The 16103-nt window shown below is 40.0% G+C and overlaps 1 protein-coding gene across 1 annotated transcript; it reads right to left on the bottom strand.

The window, feature by feature from the left end:
- Positions 1-14616: 14616 nt before the first annotated feature.
- LOC140821666 (uncharacterized) lies at positions 14617-15813 on the bottom strand. The gene is made up of 3 exons (XM_073182203.1): positions 15490-15813; positions 15299-15438; positions 14617-15256 (listed from the first exon to the last, which is right to left on the bottom strand). Exons 1-3 carry the CDS (start codon positions 15811-15813, stop codon positions 14617-14619), a joined length of 1104 nt encoding a protein of 367 aa, XP_073038304.1.
- Positions 15814-16103: the final 290 nt, after the last annotated feature.

Below are 16103 nucleotides of genomic sequence, written 5' to 3'. Positions count from 1 at the left end.
TCTCAGGCATCTAACCACGTCAAGGAGCTTGATCACTTTGCGCATGCGAGATGGGCCTCTCTGTCCATGACTTCATGGCCTAAATTTTAATCGGGCTCGTGGACAAGCTCGTTGGCATGGCTTTTAATCTTGGCCTTCGGAGTTGACCACCGAGTGTGCTGTTTATCGTCGCCTGCCTAGCTTCATTTATCCTTTTGTGGTGAACTTCAACATAAACAAGATTGAACCAACCCTTGAGGAGTTTGGTAAACATGCTTTGTTAACGTTTGAAATCCACCATCAAGAAAGAGAAGTTGGTTCTTTATATGTGGGTTCTTCCATCTGGTACGAGATTGATCCACATGGGAAGGAAAGAAGAGTTCTTTCCCAAGTCCCAAGAAGAACGTGCCCTTGTTGAGGCATTTTCGAATCCGTTGAGGCAGCCAGACCAGTTAAGGTTGACAAGACTGATGATGTAATGTCATTCACTGCTGCAAGAAGCCTGACCTTTGGAGGCGTAATTGGGCAAAAAGAATATTGCCCAGAAAAGTTCTAGAAATCGGTAATGGTTCTAAATTGAAGTACTTCCAATAAATAACCTACTTTCTTGGGTATTAGATACCGGTTGTATGACTCACATCTCTGTAATGGGTTACAGGTGGAGTAGGAAGAGTAGGAAGCTTAAGGAGGTGTGACCTTCTGATGATGGGCAATGTAGCGCAAGAGTTGCTTTCCAGGCTATAGAAGAGTTTAATTTTATTGAACAATAGTTTAAGAAGATTAATTGTATGAATGTTTTGTTTGTACCTAATTTTGTAAAAACATGTTTCCATTTCTATGGTGATAAAAATGTATAGTCTTTGTTTATTTTGCAAAGTTGTTTGCACATTTACATGGAATGAATGTTTGATGTGGTACTTGAAACTTGCACAATCTCTATAACTTAAATTAAATATATTCTACTAAATGTCCATCAAGGCATGACACCATATGAAATATGGATGGGTATCTCCAAAGTATTCTTATCTTAGAATATGGTGTGCCTTGCTTTATGAAGCCGGTACTGGGAGATAAATTGGATTGTTGATCCATTTTTATAGTAACTTTGGTGGGATATCCAGGAATTTAGTTGGATATCACTCTATCTCCCCAAGAAACCAAAGGTGTTTGTTTCTTAGGAATGCAACTTTTTGAAAGGAATTTTTCTATTGGAATAGAAAAGGGGAGATGATTACCTCGAAGAGGTTTCGAGAGACACCACACTTATAAACCCACACCCCCAGAGCCAAGTGAGAGAATACAAGCTCCTAAAAGATCCGAGCAAGTAACGAGACCCCTATGAGGTATGGTCAGCTTCTTGAAGAGGACCATGATGAGCTCACCATGATTTGAATCCAAGGACCTTCAAGGAGCGTTATCTGATCTGATGCCGATTCATCCAAATGTCTTGAAGCGATGAATTCTGAAGATGAATTCCATGCATTCGAACAAGTGTGGGAATCTCGTGGTCCACCTGAGGAATTTCCACAGGGGTGTAAATGGATTTACAACAAAGAGGAACTTGGGGGCGGATTGGAGGTAATGACCTTCAATGCGCGATTGGTGGCAAAAGGATATACTCAAAGACAAGGGTTGACATTTGAGGAAACCTTTTCACCAGTTGCATGTTTCAAGTCTATAAGGATATTGCTAGCCTGGCTTGCATAGTATGACTATGAGGATATGGCGATGATTCAAGACGCCCTTTCTTAAGGGGATATTAAGAAGTGATTTACATGTCTCAACCTGACGGGTTTACATCTTCGAAGGAGCATATGGTATCAAACTTCAGAGATCTATTTATGGTCTAAAGAAGGCATCTAGGAGTTTGGAACCTCAATTCGATAGTACGATCAAAGATTTGGTTTTACTAGGATCTTGGAGGAACCGTGTAATGTCGAAAGAAGTCAGATGGGAGTGTTGTGACATTCCCGGGTGCTTTGTGTTGATGACATTCTACCATTGGAACTGATGTAGGAAGGTTGCAATCAACTAAGATATGGTTAGCGAGTAAGTTCTCGATGAAGGACTGGGTGAAGCATCTTTTGTATTGGAATACAATCTTAATTGAATAGATCGCAAAGATGGCTTGGTCTCACCCAGTCCACATACATTGATAACCATCGTGAAAGCGGTTATCTCGTGGATGAGTCCATGAGAGGACATCTACCAATGTGTCATGGCTTTTCCTATCCAAGTCTGTCTCCCCAAGCCTGATGCATAGATATGGCGATGACAATGCAATTCCGTATGCTTCGGCAAGTTGGGTAACATAATGTTGGAATGATATATACACGTCCTGACGTGGCGTTTGCACTATGTGTAGTGAAAGGATATCAATCGAACCCTGATCTTTCCCAAACTGGAAGCTTGTGAAAGACAATCCTCAATTAGTTGATAAGGCCCATAATTGTTCTTGGTCTATGGGGTGGAGAACTAAATTGGAAGGCTATACCGACTCTAGCTTCCAAAGCGATAATCGATGACTCGAATTCAACCTCGTGGTTTTTGTATCATGCTCTATGGTGCTTTGTCTCTCTCTTTGAAGAGTTCCAAGCAAGACAACACTGCGGATTCCCGCACAGAGGCCGAATACATTGCTGCATCGGATTCCGCAAGGGACAGGCTGTTTGGATAAGGAATTTTTCGTCCCAAAGAGTTGGGCGTCATTCCTAATGGAGTTGCTCCTGTTCCCGGTGTTGTGTGACAACACGGAGCTTTAGCTCAAGCCAAGGACCAAGTTCTCATCATAAATCCAAAACTAGTATTGAGAAAGTACCACATCCTCGGAGAGATTGTGGAAAGAGAGAAGTTCTATTGACAAAGTCGGGCTCTCCGCAATTATGTTGTTGATCCCCTAATTTAGGCCTTTACCTGGAACCATTATTCGACAAGTCATCGCGAACATGGGTTTGTAGCATATGGGTGTTGCTCTTAGTGCAAGTGGGAGATTGTTAGAGTAGGGTGCCCGTCGAGCCATGTGTTTGGCCGAGTGTTCACAATGAAACTCTATGTCTAAGCAATCTTTATTTAATAATATTTGAAATTATTATTTTGACAAATCTTTATCTGTATACCCATCTAGTTGCATAGATCAAGCCCTTGATATACAAATAGTAAAAGAATATGAAGATGCACATATGATGAGTATCATGAAACTCATCTTTGTAATACTGTTATTCTAAACGGTTTCCTAGTCCGATTCACCTCCACTAAGAAGGATATAGGCCGCTCGAGTTAGAGCTAGTATCTGCGATGTTAGTTCCATGTTTCATTGGTAGGGGGACATTGTATTTCCGAACATTGCCGATAGGTGCTCCTTGTAGATTGCACTGAAAACTCCTCCATAAAAGGACTTTCCAATTGGGTTCTCACTTATCGAGTGGAAAGTCCCCTGGTTAAGGGTTGTACACGAATTAGTCCTTATGACCCGGGACAACATTGAGACTCTATGTGCTAGAATTCACACTTTGACTTGTTTAACCGACTCTTATGGGTCATCAGGGTGGCAAGGTTGGGTGTCCTGTCGAAACACTAGGAGTCGATCATTGTAGTCGGGGATTCACCGCTTCCTTCGGGTATGGATAATCCTATGTGTTATCACTTGGTCTGTAGATCGAAATCTCTGGCAGACAGTAATATGGTTGTAATTATGACAAGGGTTTCATAGATTACACCATCGATGCAACTACGACCTGACACATAGTAATCGTGATTCATTGACCACCTCGATAAACCAATGTGGTCGAATCGATCGGGAATATAATGAGTTGAAGGGACCGTACTGTTACGCTAACCATAAATTGAATGGTTTTCTTGCAGGCACTTCATTTGATACCTAGTATCATGTAACGATGCTTTGCTAGGCGTTTTTAACATGATTGGTTTGGGTAGACAGACTTGAGTTCTGACGTTCTTATTATCAAGTGTTGATCAATACGAATGGAGCAATTGGGTAATGCTCATATAAGGACTGTGTTAGTCCGAATCACATAGAGGTGAACCCACGGTCCTATGTTGTATCAATGAACATTGAGGGCCACACAAGTACTAGCTTTCCTAGATCCCGTTGAGAAGTAAAAATAGTTCAATGTGTTGAACGGCTTATAAACTCATTTATAAGTCGTTCAACACATTGAACTATTTTCTCCTTTATAGAAGTCATACTTCTAATTTTCCTTACGCTTATAAACTCCTTTATAAGCCGTTCAACACATTGAACTATTTTTACTTCTCAACGGGATCTAGAAAGCTAGTACTTGTGTGGCCCTCAATGGTTCATTGATACAACTAGCCGTGGGTTCACATCTCTATGTGATTCGGACTAAACATGTCCTTATATGAGCATACCCCAATTGCTCCATTCGTATTTATCAACACCTTGATAATAAGAACGTCAGAACTCAAGTCTGATAGTACCCAACCAATCATGTTAAACGCCTAGCAGCATCGCTTACATGATTCCCTAGGTATCAAATGATAGTGCCTGCAAGAACCATTCAATTATGGTTAGCGTACAGTACGGTCCCTTCAACTCATATATCCCGATCGATTCGACAACCATTGGTTTATCGAGAGTTGTCAATGAATCGATACTATGTGTCATGTCGTAGTTGCATCGATGGTGTAATCTATGAAACACCTTTCATAATTACAACCATACTCTGGCCAGAGATTTCGATCTACATACACATGATAACACATAGGATATCCATACCCGAAGGTAAGCGGTGAATCCCCGACTACAATGCATCGACTCCTATGTGTTTCGACAGGACACCCAACCTTGCCACCTGATGACCCCATAAGAGTCGGTAAACAAGTCAAAGTGTAATTCTAGCACATAGAGTCTCAATGTTGTCCCGGGTCATAAGGACTAATTCTGTACAACCTTAAACCAGGACTTTTCCACTCGATAAGTGAGAACCACTTGGAAAGTCCTTTTATGGAGGGTTGTTCAGTGCACTCTACAAGGAGCACCTATCTGCATGTTCGGACATCACAATGTCCCCTACCAATGAAACATGGTACTCACATCGCAGATACTAGTCTCTAACTCGAGCGGCCTATATCCTTCTTAGTGGCGGCTGAATCGACTAGGAACCGTTTAGAATATACAGTATTACAAATATGAGTTTCATGATACTCATCATATGTGCATCTCATATTCTTTCTACTATTTGTATATTCAAGGGCTTTATCTATGCAACTAGCATGGGTATACAGATAAAGATTTGTCAAAATAATAATTTCAAATATTATTAAAATAAAGATTGCTTATACATAGAGTTTCATTGTGAACACTCGGCCAACACATGGCTCGACGGGCACCTACTCTAACAATCTCCCACTTGCACTAGAGCCAACTACCCATATGCTTAAAACCCATTGATTCGCGATGCTTGTCGAATAATGGTCCAGGTAAAGGCCTAATTAGTGGATCAACAACATAATCTGCGGAGCCGACTTTGTCAATAGACACTTCTCTTCTTTCCACAATCTCTCCGAGGATGTGGTACTTTCTCAATACTAGTTTGGATTTCTGATGAGACCTTGGCTCCTTTGCTTGAGCTAAAGCTCCCGTGTTGTCACACAACACCGGGACAGGAGCAACTCCATTAGGAATGACGCCCAACTCTTGGACGAAATTCCTTATCCAAACAGCCTCCCTTGCTGCATCCGATGCAGCAATGTATTCGGCCTCTGTGCGGGAATCCGCAGTGTTGTCTTGCTTGGAACTCTTCCAAGAGACAACAGCACCATAGAGCATGAATACAAAACCAGAGGTTGACTTCGAGTCATCGATATCGCTTTGGAAGCTAGAGTCGGTATAGCCTTCCAATTTTAGTTCTCCACCCCATAGACCAAGAACAATTTATTGGTCCTTCTCAACTACTTGAGGATGTCTTTCACAGCTTTCCAGTGTGGAAGATCAGGGTTCGATTGATATCCTTTCACTACACATAGTGCAAACGCCACGTCAGGACGTGTAGATATCATTCCATACATGATGTTACCAATTGCCGAAGCATACGGAATGCATGTCATCGCCACTATCTCTGCATCAGTCTTGGGAGACAGACTTGGATAGGGACACGCCATGACACATTGGTAGATGTCCTCTCATGGACTCATCCATCGAGAACCGCTTCACGATGGTATCAATGTATGTGGACTGGGTGAGACCAAGCCATCTTTTCGATCTATCTCAATAGATCTGTATTCCCAATACAAAAGATGCTTCACCCAAGTCCTTCATCGAGAACTTACTCGCTAACCATATCTTAGTTGATTGCAACATTCCTACATCATTTCCAATGAGTAGAATGTCATCAACACAAAGCACCAGGAATGTCACAACACTCCCACTGACCTTCTTATACATACACGGTTCCTCAAGATTCCTAGTAAAACCAAACTCTTTGATCGTACTATCGAATCTGAGGTTCCAACTCCTAGATGCCTTCTTTAGACCATAAATAGATCTCTGAAGTTTGCATACCATATGCTCACTTCCGACAGATGTAAACCCTTCAGGTTGAGACATGTAAATCACTTTCTTAATATCCCCATTAAGAAAGGCTGTCTTGACATCCATCTGCCATATCTCATAGTCATACTATGCAGCCATGGCTAGCAATATCCTTATAGACTTGAACATTGCAACTGGTGAAAAGGTTTCCTCAAAGTCAACTCCTTGTCTTTGAGTATATCCTTTTGCCACCAATCGCGCCTTGAAGGTCATTACCTTCCCATCCGCCCCAAGTTTCCTCTTGTAAATCCATTTACACCCTGTGGGAACAATTCCCTCAGGTGGATCCACGAGATTCCACACTTGGTTCGAATGCATGGAATTCATCTCAGATTCCATCGCTTCAAGCCATTTGGATGAATCGGCATCAGATAACGCTTCCTTGAAGGTCCTTGGATCACATCCATGGTTAGGCTCATCATGGTCCTCTTCAAGAAGCTGACCATACCTCATAGGTGGTCTCGTTACTTTCTCGGATCTTTTAGGAGCTTGTATCTCCTCACTTGGCTCTTGGGGTGTGGGTTCTATAATTGTGGGTGTCTCTCGAACCTCTTCGAGTTCTATCATCTCCCCTTTTCTATCCAATAGAAAATTCCTTTTCCAAAAAGTTGCATTCCTAGAAACAAACACCTTTGTTTCTTGGGGATGATAGAAGTGATATCCAACTAAATTCCTTGGATATCCCACAAAGTAACATAAAATGGATCAACAATCCAATTTATCTCCCATTACCTGCTTCATAAGCAGGGCACACCATATTCTAAGATAAGAATACTTTGGAGGCTTACCCATCCATATCTCATATGGTGTATGCCTTTGAATGGACATTTAGTAGAATATATTTTAATTTTAAGTTATAGAGATTGTTTGCAAGTTTTCAAGTACCAATCAAACATTCATTCATGTAAATGTTGCAAACAACTTTGCAAAATAAACAAGAATATCCATTTTTATCACCATAGAAATGGAAACAATGTTTTTACAAAATTAGGTACAAACAAAACATCTCATAAAATTAACTTAAACTATTGTTCAATAATAATTAAACATCTTCTATAGCCTTGGAAGCAACTCTTGCTCCATTGCCCATCCTCAAGAAGGTCACACCTTCCTTAAGCTTCCTACTTCTTCCTATCACCTGTAACCCATTACAGAGATGTGAGTCATAACCGGTATCTAATACCCAAGAAGTAGAGTTAATTGAAATGTTTACTTCAATTTAGAACATACCATTTCTAGAACTTTTCTGGGCAAGATATTCTTTGCAATTACGCCTCCAATGTCCAGGCTTCTTGCAGTGATGACATACATCATCAGTCTTGTCAACCTTAACTGGTCTGGCTGCCTCAACGGGATTCGGAAAATGCCTCAACAAGGGCACGTTCTTCTTGGGACGTTGGAAAGAACTCTTCTTTCCCTTCCCATGTGGATCAATCTTCGTACCAGATGAAGAACCCACATAAAGAACCAACTTCTCTTTCTTGATGGTGGATTCAAACGTAACAAGCATGTTTACCAACTCCTCAAGGGTTGGTTCCATCTTGTTTATGTTGAAGTTCACCACAAAAGGATCAAATGAGCTAGGCAGCGATAACAGCAACACGTCGGTGGTCAACTCCGAAGGCAAGATTAAATCCATGCCAACGAGCTTGTCCACGAGCCCGATCACCTTTAGGCCATGCTCATGGACCGAGGCCCCATCTCGCATGCGCAAAGTGATCAGCTCCTTGACGGTAGCATGCCTGAGAGGACGCGTTTGCTCTCCAAAGAGCTCCTTGAGGTGCAAATGAATGTCAGCAGCACTCTTTGCACCCTCAAAACGCCTCTGCAGCTCATCATTCATAGAAGTCAGCATATAACACCTGGCTATCAAGTCATGGTCACACCATTCCTTGTAAGCCTGCAATTCCTCAGGAGTGCAGTCAGTCGGAGCCTCAACAGGGGGCGACTGAGTCAGTGTATATGTTACCCTTTCCGAATTCAAGACTATTTTCAAATTTCTTAGCCAAGTGAGGTAATTAGGTCCAGTTAATATGTGTTTGTCGAGTATAACAGATATCGAATTGCGCATCGAAGACATTGTCGATTTGTACTGAAAAGTAAAAACAGATAAATGTTGATGACTATTTTAAATATTTAGTAAGATATGAAGTTTGGACTTTTACTTCATAAATATTTGCTCCCACTGTTTTGACATCTTTCACTACCCTCTAGTGAAAGCGGGAAACTCATTTCCTTAGTAGGTACGTAAGGTCCAATTAGCGAATTATGATCCCGAATAATATCAGCCAATCACAATTCCTAAAAGGTAGTTTCCAATTGCATCACAATGCAACCCTCTACGTAAACTTTTGTCTCACGTTTGATTAGGACCCAATAATATGACGTCGTTCATCTTTACGTGTCAAGCCTAACCCATCGATATTGAACCTTAATGGACGGTCGCCATGAGTTCCCTCAATAATATGAGCCGAAATCATGGGAGTTCCACGTAGTTCACATCACTATGTCAATGGATGTCACAGCTTTCCGGCACCCAGGGCCCCCCCAATAATATGAGCCGAGCCCCGAGTACGGGTAGCGTTCATCATGCACCCATTGTCGATGGAAGACAAGGAAATTATAAACAAATTTATAATTCCTTTTTTCGGGCTTGATATTAATTTTGAATCTTATTCAAAATGAGGGTTTTTAATTTTGAAAGGTCTCATAATTAATTTTATTTTAAAAGCTCGCCATGTTTGATCGTATGTTTGCCGGATTCATGCAACTTTGTTATTATCATAATAATAACGCACATACTCATTATTTATAACATATCATGCATATATTATAAACAGTAAACAAACAAGGATGATCAATCGCCCCAATACTAACGGTCCGTGTGAGCTAAACACGGACCTAGGTCCAATCCTAGGGTAAATGCACGGGATGCAAATGCAACATTTACATAAGCTTCCAATATTTACATGTCTTCGATCTTCATAATCATCATGGCCACCATCTTCCAATCTTGATCATCCAATATATTAATATTTACAAATAAATATCCATGGCAAATAGGGATACATCTCATGGGGTGGGAACGGACCATAAACCAAGCCCACTTGATAAATTGATAATTATTACAATCATTCAACACAAAATATCCTAGCATACACCTAGCAAATTGGGCTTGGGCTTTTGATCATCCTTGATGCATAATATCACATATCATACACCATCAATTAATTATCACAATAATTAATTGATCCAATATTATATATCTTGATCCAATCACTAACCGCCACGATTATAAACTAAATTAACAAAGTATACAAACACCTTTGTCTACTTTCAAATTAATTTATTTATAACCGAATTTCTTGTAAATCACAATTTACTATAAATAATCAATGTCCAACTTAAATTATTTATTTCATGAGAAAATATTTGCTACTTTTGTAATTTTAAACTTAAGGGCCCAAAAAACTCAATTTTTCACCAAAAACATTTTTGGCCCATTTAAAATCACAAATGTGTTGGCCATCAATGGCCCAACAACTCAAGGCCCATGACACTTTGGTAATCCAAAACACTTTTGGAAACCCTAGTCGTCATCGCCGTCGCCGGAGCTCCGTCGCCGGATTCCGGCCAACATTCCGGTGAACAAAAAAATTTTTTTTTTATTAAACAAGAGGTTTCGGGCAACCCCTTGGGCTGCCCTTGCTGCCCGTTTCGGGCAGCCCCTCGGGCAGCCCGAGGCGCCCGAAATGGGCAGAAACATGCTGCCCAAAATAGCTTCAAAAGTGGCCTTGATTTTGGTTGCAAAAAATATCTCAAACGGTTAGAAAATGATCTCAATATAATATCATGTATTATGCTACACAAAATGGTAACCATAGCTCTGATACCACTTGAAAGGGAACGATTTAGGGAGACCGAAAACGCAACGGAAGCTAAAATTTTAAAAATATAAGCTGAAAAATTCGGCCCCCTTCCATTTTGTGCAACAAATACATTTAACACCTTAAATCTCATTCATAGGGTGTTTTAGAAGATATTACCTATCAACTTCTTGAGGTTGATGATGGCTCCAACTTTGTTGTCAAGCAACAAAGCTCTTGAATGGCATGAAGATCTACAAGCTCTCCAAGATCTTGAATCTTTCCTTCAAATTAGGCCCACCACTAACTAGCTAGAACCCTTCTTATTTTGCACTAGAAAAATAAGAAGATTTTTCAAAGAGAAGTGTTTTGTTTCCTCAACAAATTGAAGAACAAAAAGAGAGAAAAATTTGGGGAGAGAGATCATCAAGAATTCGGCCAAGGCATTGTGGGAGTGAAGTGGGAAGACTTGTCTTGGTTTGTGAAAAAGTAGATATCACTTTTTGCATGCCATGCCTTGAAAACTCAAAAAGTAGTCTCCCAACCCTTGACCTCCCATGCATGCATATTATATGGTTTTTAATCAAATTAAAAACCTTGGACTAAATTTTAATTATCTCAAACATATTTGAGACTAATTAAACATTACTTGAATTTACCCAAGTCCCACTAGTTAAATAATTATTTTAATTGAGCTCTACAAGACTCAATATTATTTAATTAATTCAACACTTGAATTAATTTAATTATTTGGACTCTACTAGGTCCACTAGTGTTTAATTAATTCAACACTTGAATTAATTTAATTTAGTCCATAATAATGTTTATGAAAATCACAATTTTCAAATACATTATTCACTTGGCCAATTTTAATTTAGGAACACTTCCAAAAATTAAAATTTACATTTCTCTCACAGAAGTCATACTTCTATTTTTCTTTACACTTATAAACTCATTTATAAGTCGTTCAACACATTGAACTATTTTCTCCTTTATAGAAGTCATACTTCTAATTTTCCTTACGCTTATAAACTCCTTTATAAGCCGTTCAACACATTGTACTATTTTTACTTCTCAACGGGATCTAGAAAGCTAGTACTTGTGTGGCCCTCAATGGTTCATTGATACAACTAGCCGTGGGTTCACATCTCTATGTGATTCGGACTAAACATGTCCTTATATGAGCATACCCCAATTGCTCCATTCTTATTTATCAGCACCTTGATAATAAGAACGTCAGAACTCAAGTCTGATAGTACCCAACCAATCATGTTAAACGCCTAGCAGCATCGCTTACATGATTCTCTAGGTATCAAATGATAGTGCCTGCAAGAACCATTCAATTATGGTTAGCGTACAGTACGGTCCCTTCAACTCATATATCTCGATCGATTCGACAACCATTGGTTTATCGAGAGTTGTCAATGAATCTATACTATGTGTCATGTCGTAGTTGCATCGATGGTGTAATCTATGAAACACCTTTCATAATTACAACCATACTCTGGCCAGAGATTTCGATCTACATACACATGATAACACATAGGATATCCATACCCGAAGGTAAGCGGTGAATCCCCGACTACAATGCATCGACTCCTATGTGTTTCGACAGAACACCCAACCTTGCCACCTGATGACCCCATAAGAGTCGGTAAACAAGTCAAAGTGTAATTCTAGCACATAGAGTCTCAATGTTGTCCCGGGTCATAAGGACTAATTCTGCACAACCATAAACCAGGACTTTTCCACTCGATAAGTGAGAACCACTTGGAAAGTCCTTTTATGGAGGGTTGTTCAGTGCACTCTACAAGGAGCACCTATCTGCATGTTCGGACATCACAATGTCCCCTACCAATGAAACATGGTACTCACATCGCAGATACTAGTCTCTAACTCGAGCGGCCTATATCCTTCTTAGTGGCGGCTGAATCGACTAGGAACCGTTTAGAATATACAGTATTACAAATATGAGTTTCATGATACTCATCATATGAGCATCTCATATTCTTTCTACTATTTGTATATTCAAGGGCTTTATCTATGCAACTAGCATGAGTATACAGATAAAGATTTGCCAAAATAATAATTTCAAATATTATTAAAATAAAGATTGCTTATACATAGAGTTTCATTGTGAACACTCGGCCAACACTTGGCTCGACGGGCACCTACTCTAACAATAAAATCATTGCATGCTTTCCAAAAAAAGATACGAACCTTTTGGGGAATGCGTAGAGATCATAACAGTTCCCACCAAGTTTCCATTGTGTTGGCCGATTGCGAGGAGGGAGCATCAAAACAACCCATTTCAAGAAGATAACCAGATTTAACAGAATAATGCCCATTACTTCCCCATTTCCAATACCGACTATCTTCCACATCTTGCCTCCGTAATGGAATGTCGAGAATATATTCTGCTTCAAAAGAAGGAAAGAGAGCTCTCACGTCATCCTCCATCCAATTCCTGTCAGAAGATATTAAATCATTTACCATCAATGTTCCAATCGATCCAGACAAAGAACTCTTCCCGGATGCTAACCTTGGGATCCAACAATCAGAAAACGCATTTATATGGTGACCATTTCCCACTCGCCATATTAATCCATTACGAATAAGATCCCGACTCCAAAGAATAGATCGCCAAATATATGATGGATTAGTTACTATTTTTGCATCCATTATATCCACATTTCTATAATACCGAGCTTTAAGTATCTGTGCCATCATGGAGTTGGGATGTTGGATTATCCGCCACACTTGTTTCGCAAGAAGAGCCCGATTAAATTCATTGAGACTTCGAAACCCCATGCCGCCACATTGTTTTGGTCTACACAAATTCCTCCAGCTGGCCCAATGCATACCACTTCCCCCCCCCCCTTTCGAACTCCACCAGAATTTAGCACATATTTGCTCCAACTCATGACACAACGAGATTGGCAATTTGAAACAAGACATAGCATAAGACGGAATAGCTTGCAATACCGATTTGATAAGAGTCTCTTTGCCTCCAACAGAGAAAAACCGATGTGTCCATCCGTTTATTTTTTTCAATAATCTTTCTCGCAAACCCGAAAACTGAATCCTCTTACTCCTTAGAGAGAATGTGGGTAACCCCAGATAAAGCTCATGACCTTGAACCACCGATATGGAAAAAATATTCTGGATAGTATTGATAGTACTCGAGGAGACACAAGGGCTGAAAGTTAAGGCAGATTTTTCATAATTCACAATCTGACGAGACGCAGATTCATATATTTGTAGGCATCGACGCAGCTGCAGACAATCTGACTGTAAAGCACGGAAAAAAATGAGACTATCATCAGCATATAAAAGATGGGAAATAACTGGACAACCAGATGCAATTTTAATCCCTTGAAAACTTTTGTCATTCACTGCTTTAGAGAGAATACTCGATAGCCCTTGAGCACAACTAGCAAAGAAGTATGGAGAAAGTGGGTCTCCCTGACGAAGTCCCCGTTGAGGTTTCAAACTCTCATATGTAGAGCGGTTAATCCTAAATGAATAAGATACCGAGGATATACAACGAGTAATCAGATTTATAAAATCCCCAGCAAATCCCATCTTTAGCATAATTGCTTCAAGATATTTCCACTCCACTCTATCGTATGATTTGCTCATGTCTAATTTGAGAGCCCCGAACCCCGTCTTAGATTTCTTGTTGTTACGAATCCAGTGCATACATTCAAATCCTACGATAACGTTGTCGGTAATTAGACGACTAGACACAAAAGCACTTTGGTGTTGATCGATCGCGACTGCCAGAATTGGTCTCAACGTGTTTGTGATCACTCGAGAAATAATTTTGTAACAAGTGTTAAATAAACTAATGGGGCGAAAGTCTTTGGGCGTACCTGGATCAGCAATTTTAGCAATTTGAACTATGATGGTCGAGTTCCAACCCAATAAATCACCATTATCATTTAGAATTTTGAGGATCGCCGAAGTGACTTCAATACCCACTGTATCCCAATTTTTCTGGAAGAAGAGTGCTGTAAATCCATCCGGACCAGGTGCTTTAGATGGATGCATACCAAACAATGCCTTTCGAATTTCTTTTTCTGTATATGGAGCAATAAGAATATCATTCATAGCTGCGTCTACTGTCGGAAGAATGTTTGAAATTGTTGCCTCGATCTCAATATCTGATGGAGTAGTAGATTTGAAAAGATTGGCATATTACTTTACAAAGATATCTGCAATGTCACTTTCTTTATACCACCACCTACCACTATCATCCACAAGTCCTTTGATAAGGTTGGAGCGTTTCCTCTCAGAAGCGAATGAGTGAAAGAATTTAGTATTACCATCACCATGAGCCATCCAGTTAGTTCGAGCCCTTTGGTTCCAGTGCATCTCTTCCTGGATCAAAAGTTTTTCAAGTTCATGCTCCAAAAAAACTAATCTGACAGAATTGTTTTTTGCTTGAGATGGAGTCAATAATTCGTTTATCTCTTTGCGAAGAAGCTCAATTTTCCTAGGAAAGTCGGAGAACCTAGAACCAGCCCAAGACTTAAGGATACCGCTGAACTGATTTAATTTACTAGGTAGCTCCATAAAATTGACATTATTCTTCCATTGATCCATAACCGATTGGAAATCTTCCTCCAACATCCATTTATGTTCGAACGTAAATCTCGAAGGTCTTTTCCTGAATTCTGCCTCACACCCCATCTTCATGGAAATTGAAATGAGTCTATGATCTGAACTATAGAAATCAAGATGAGTTACTTCTGCTAGAGGGAATAGCATCTGCCACTCAGCATTGCCAAGAAACCTGTCCAGCCTTTCAAAAATATGTTCTCCATTATGCTGTTTACTGCACCAAGTAAATTTATCACCTTAGAATTTCAAATCAGACAACAAACAACCATTAATGGTGTCATTAAAAGCTGTCATTTGAGATTGAGGACGCAAAGAACATCCATATTTCTCACTGTTGAAAATAATTTCATTGAAATCTCCACCCACAAGCCATGGTAACTGTTGGAGTTCAGGAATCTGATACAATTTGAAAAGGAGTTGCCAAGAGGTATATCTTAACGAAGTTACCGGGTTGCCAGAGAAACCAGTGAATCTCCAAAATTTCTGCTCAGCCGATACAATGCAGTCAATGTGGCCAGAAGAAAACGAGCAAATCTTAATATCATACATGTCTTTCCAAAGCATAACCAAACCACCTTTACGCCCTTCGCACTCCACAGAGAATATCCCTTTAAATTGGATGTAAGATCTCCAAGAAGCATATTGTGATTTATATAATTTAGTTTCACAAATAAACATCATCGAGGGGTTACTTTTGTCTACCAGGCGCCTGAGCTCTCGGAATGCTCGTGGGTTACCAAGCCCACGAGCATTCCAAACGAAACAATTCATAATATTCGGCGAAGCTGCATCGCAGCGTCTGCCGATTCGGCATCACATGTAACACAAGGTCCCTGGTCTTGTTTGAATTTTTTGCAACCTTCACTAATCTGATCAACCTGCTCCCTTAATCTTTTACCAACCCCTTCTTCCGAAACTTTTGTTTCTCGGCTCTTGAGGTTAGGTTTCTCACCCCGAGCTAGACGTTTCCATTGTTTTTTTCCCTTATTTTGTACAACCGATAACACTTTTTCAGTAAGTTGCTCTTTCTTCTTCTCCAATTTGATCGAGTTAACCTCTGA

Source organism: Primulina eburnea, unplaced genomic scaffold, assembly GCF_022965805.1.
Source record: "Primulina eburnea isolate SZY01 unplaced genomic scaffold, ASM2296580v1 ctg709, whole genome shotgun sequence".
Classification (NCBI taxonomy): Eukaryota; Viridiplantae; Streptophyta; class Magnoliopsida; order Lamiales; family Gesneriaceae; genus Primulina; species Primulina eburnea.
The sequence above is the reverse complement of the archived record's forward strand: the minus strand, read 5'-3'. Positions and strand labels throughout refer to the sequence as shown.

Excerpts from the sequence above, each read along its gene's own strand:
- LOC140821666 (XM_073182203.1), bottom strand. The coding sequence starts at position 15,813 with ATGAATTGTTTCGTTTGGAATGCTCGTGGGCTTGGTAACCCACGAGCA. Across the intron at positions 15,439-15,489 it reads CTGGTTTCTCTGGCAACCCG|ATTCCTGAACTCCAACAGTT; the intron begins GTAACTTCGTTA and ends AAATTGTATCAG. Across the intron at positions 15,257-15,298 it reads ACCATTAATGGTTGTTTGTT|TAAACAGCATAATGGAGAAC; the intron begins GTCTGATTTGAA and ends TACTTGGTGCAG.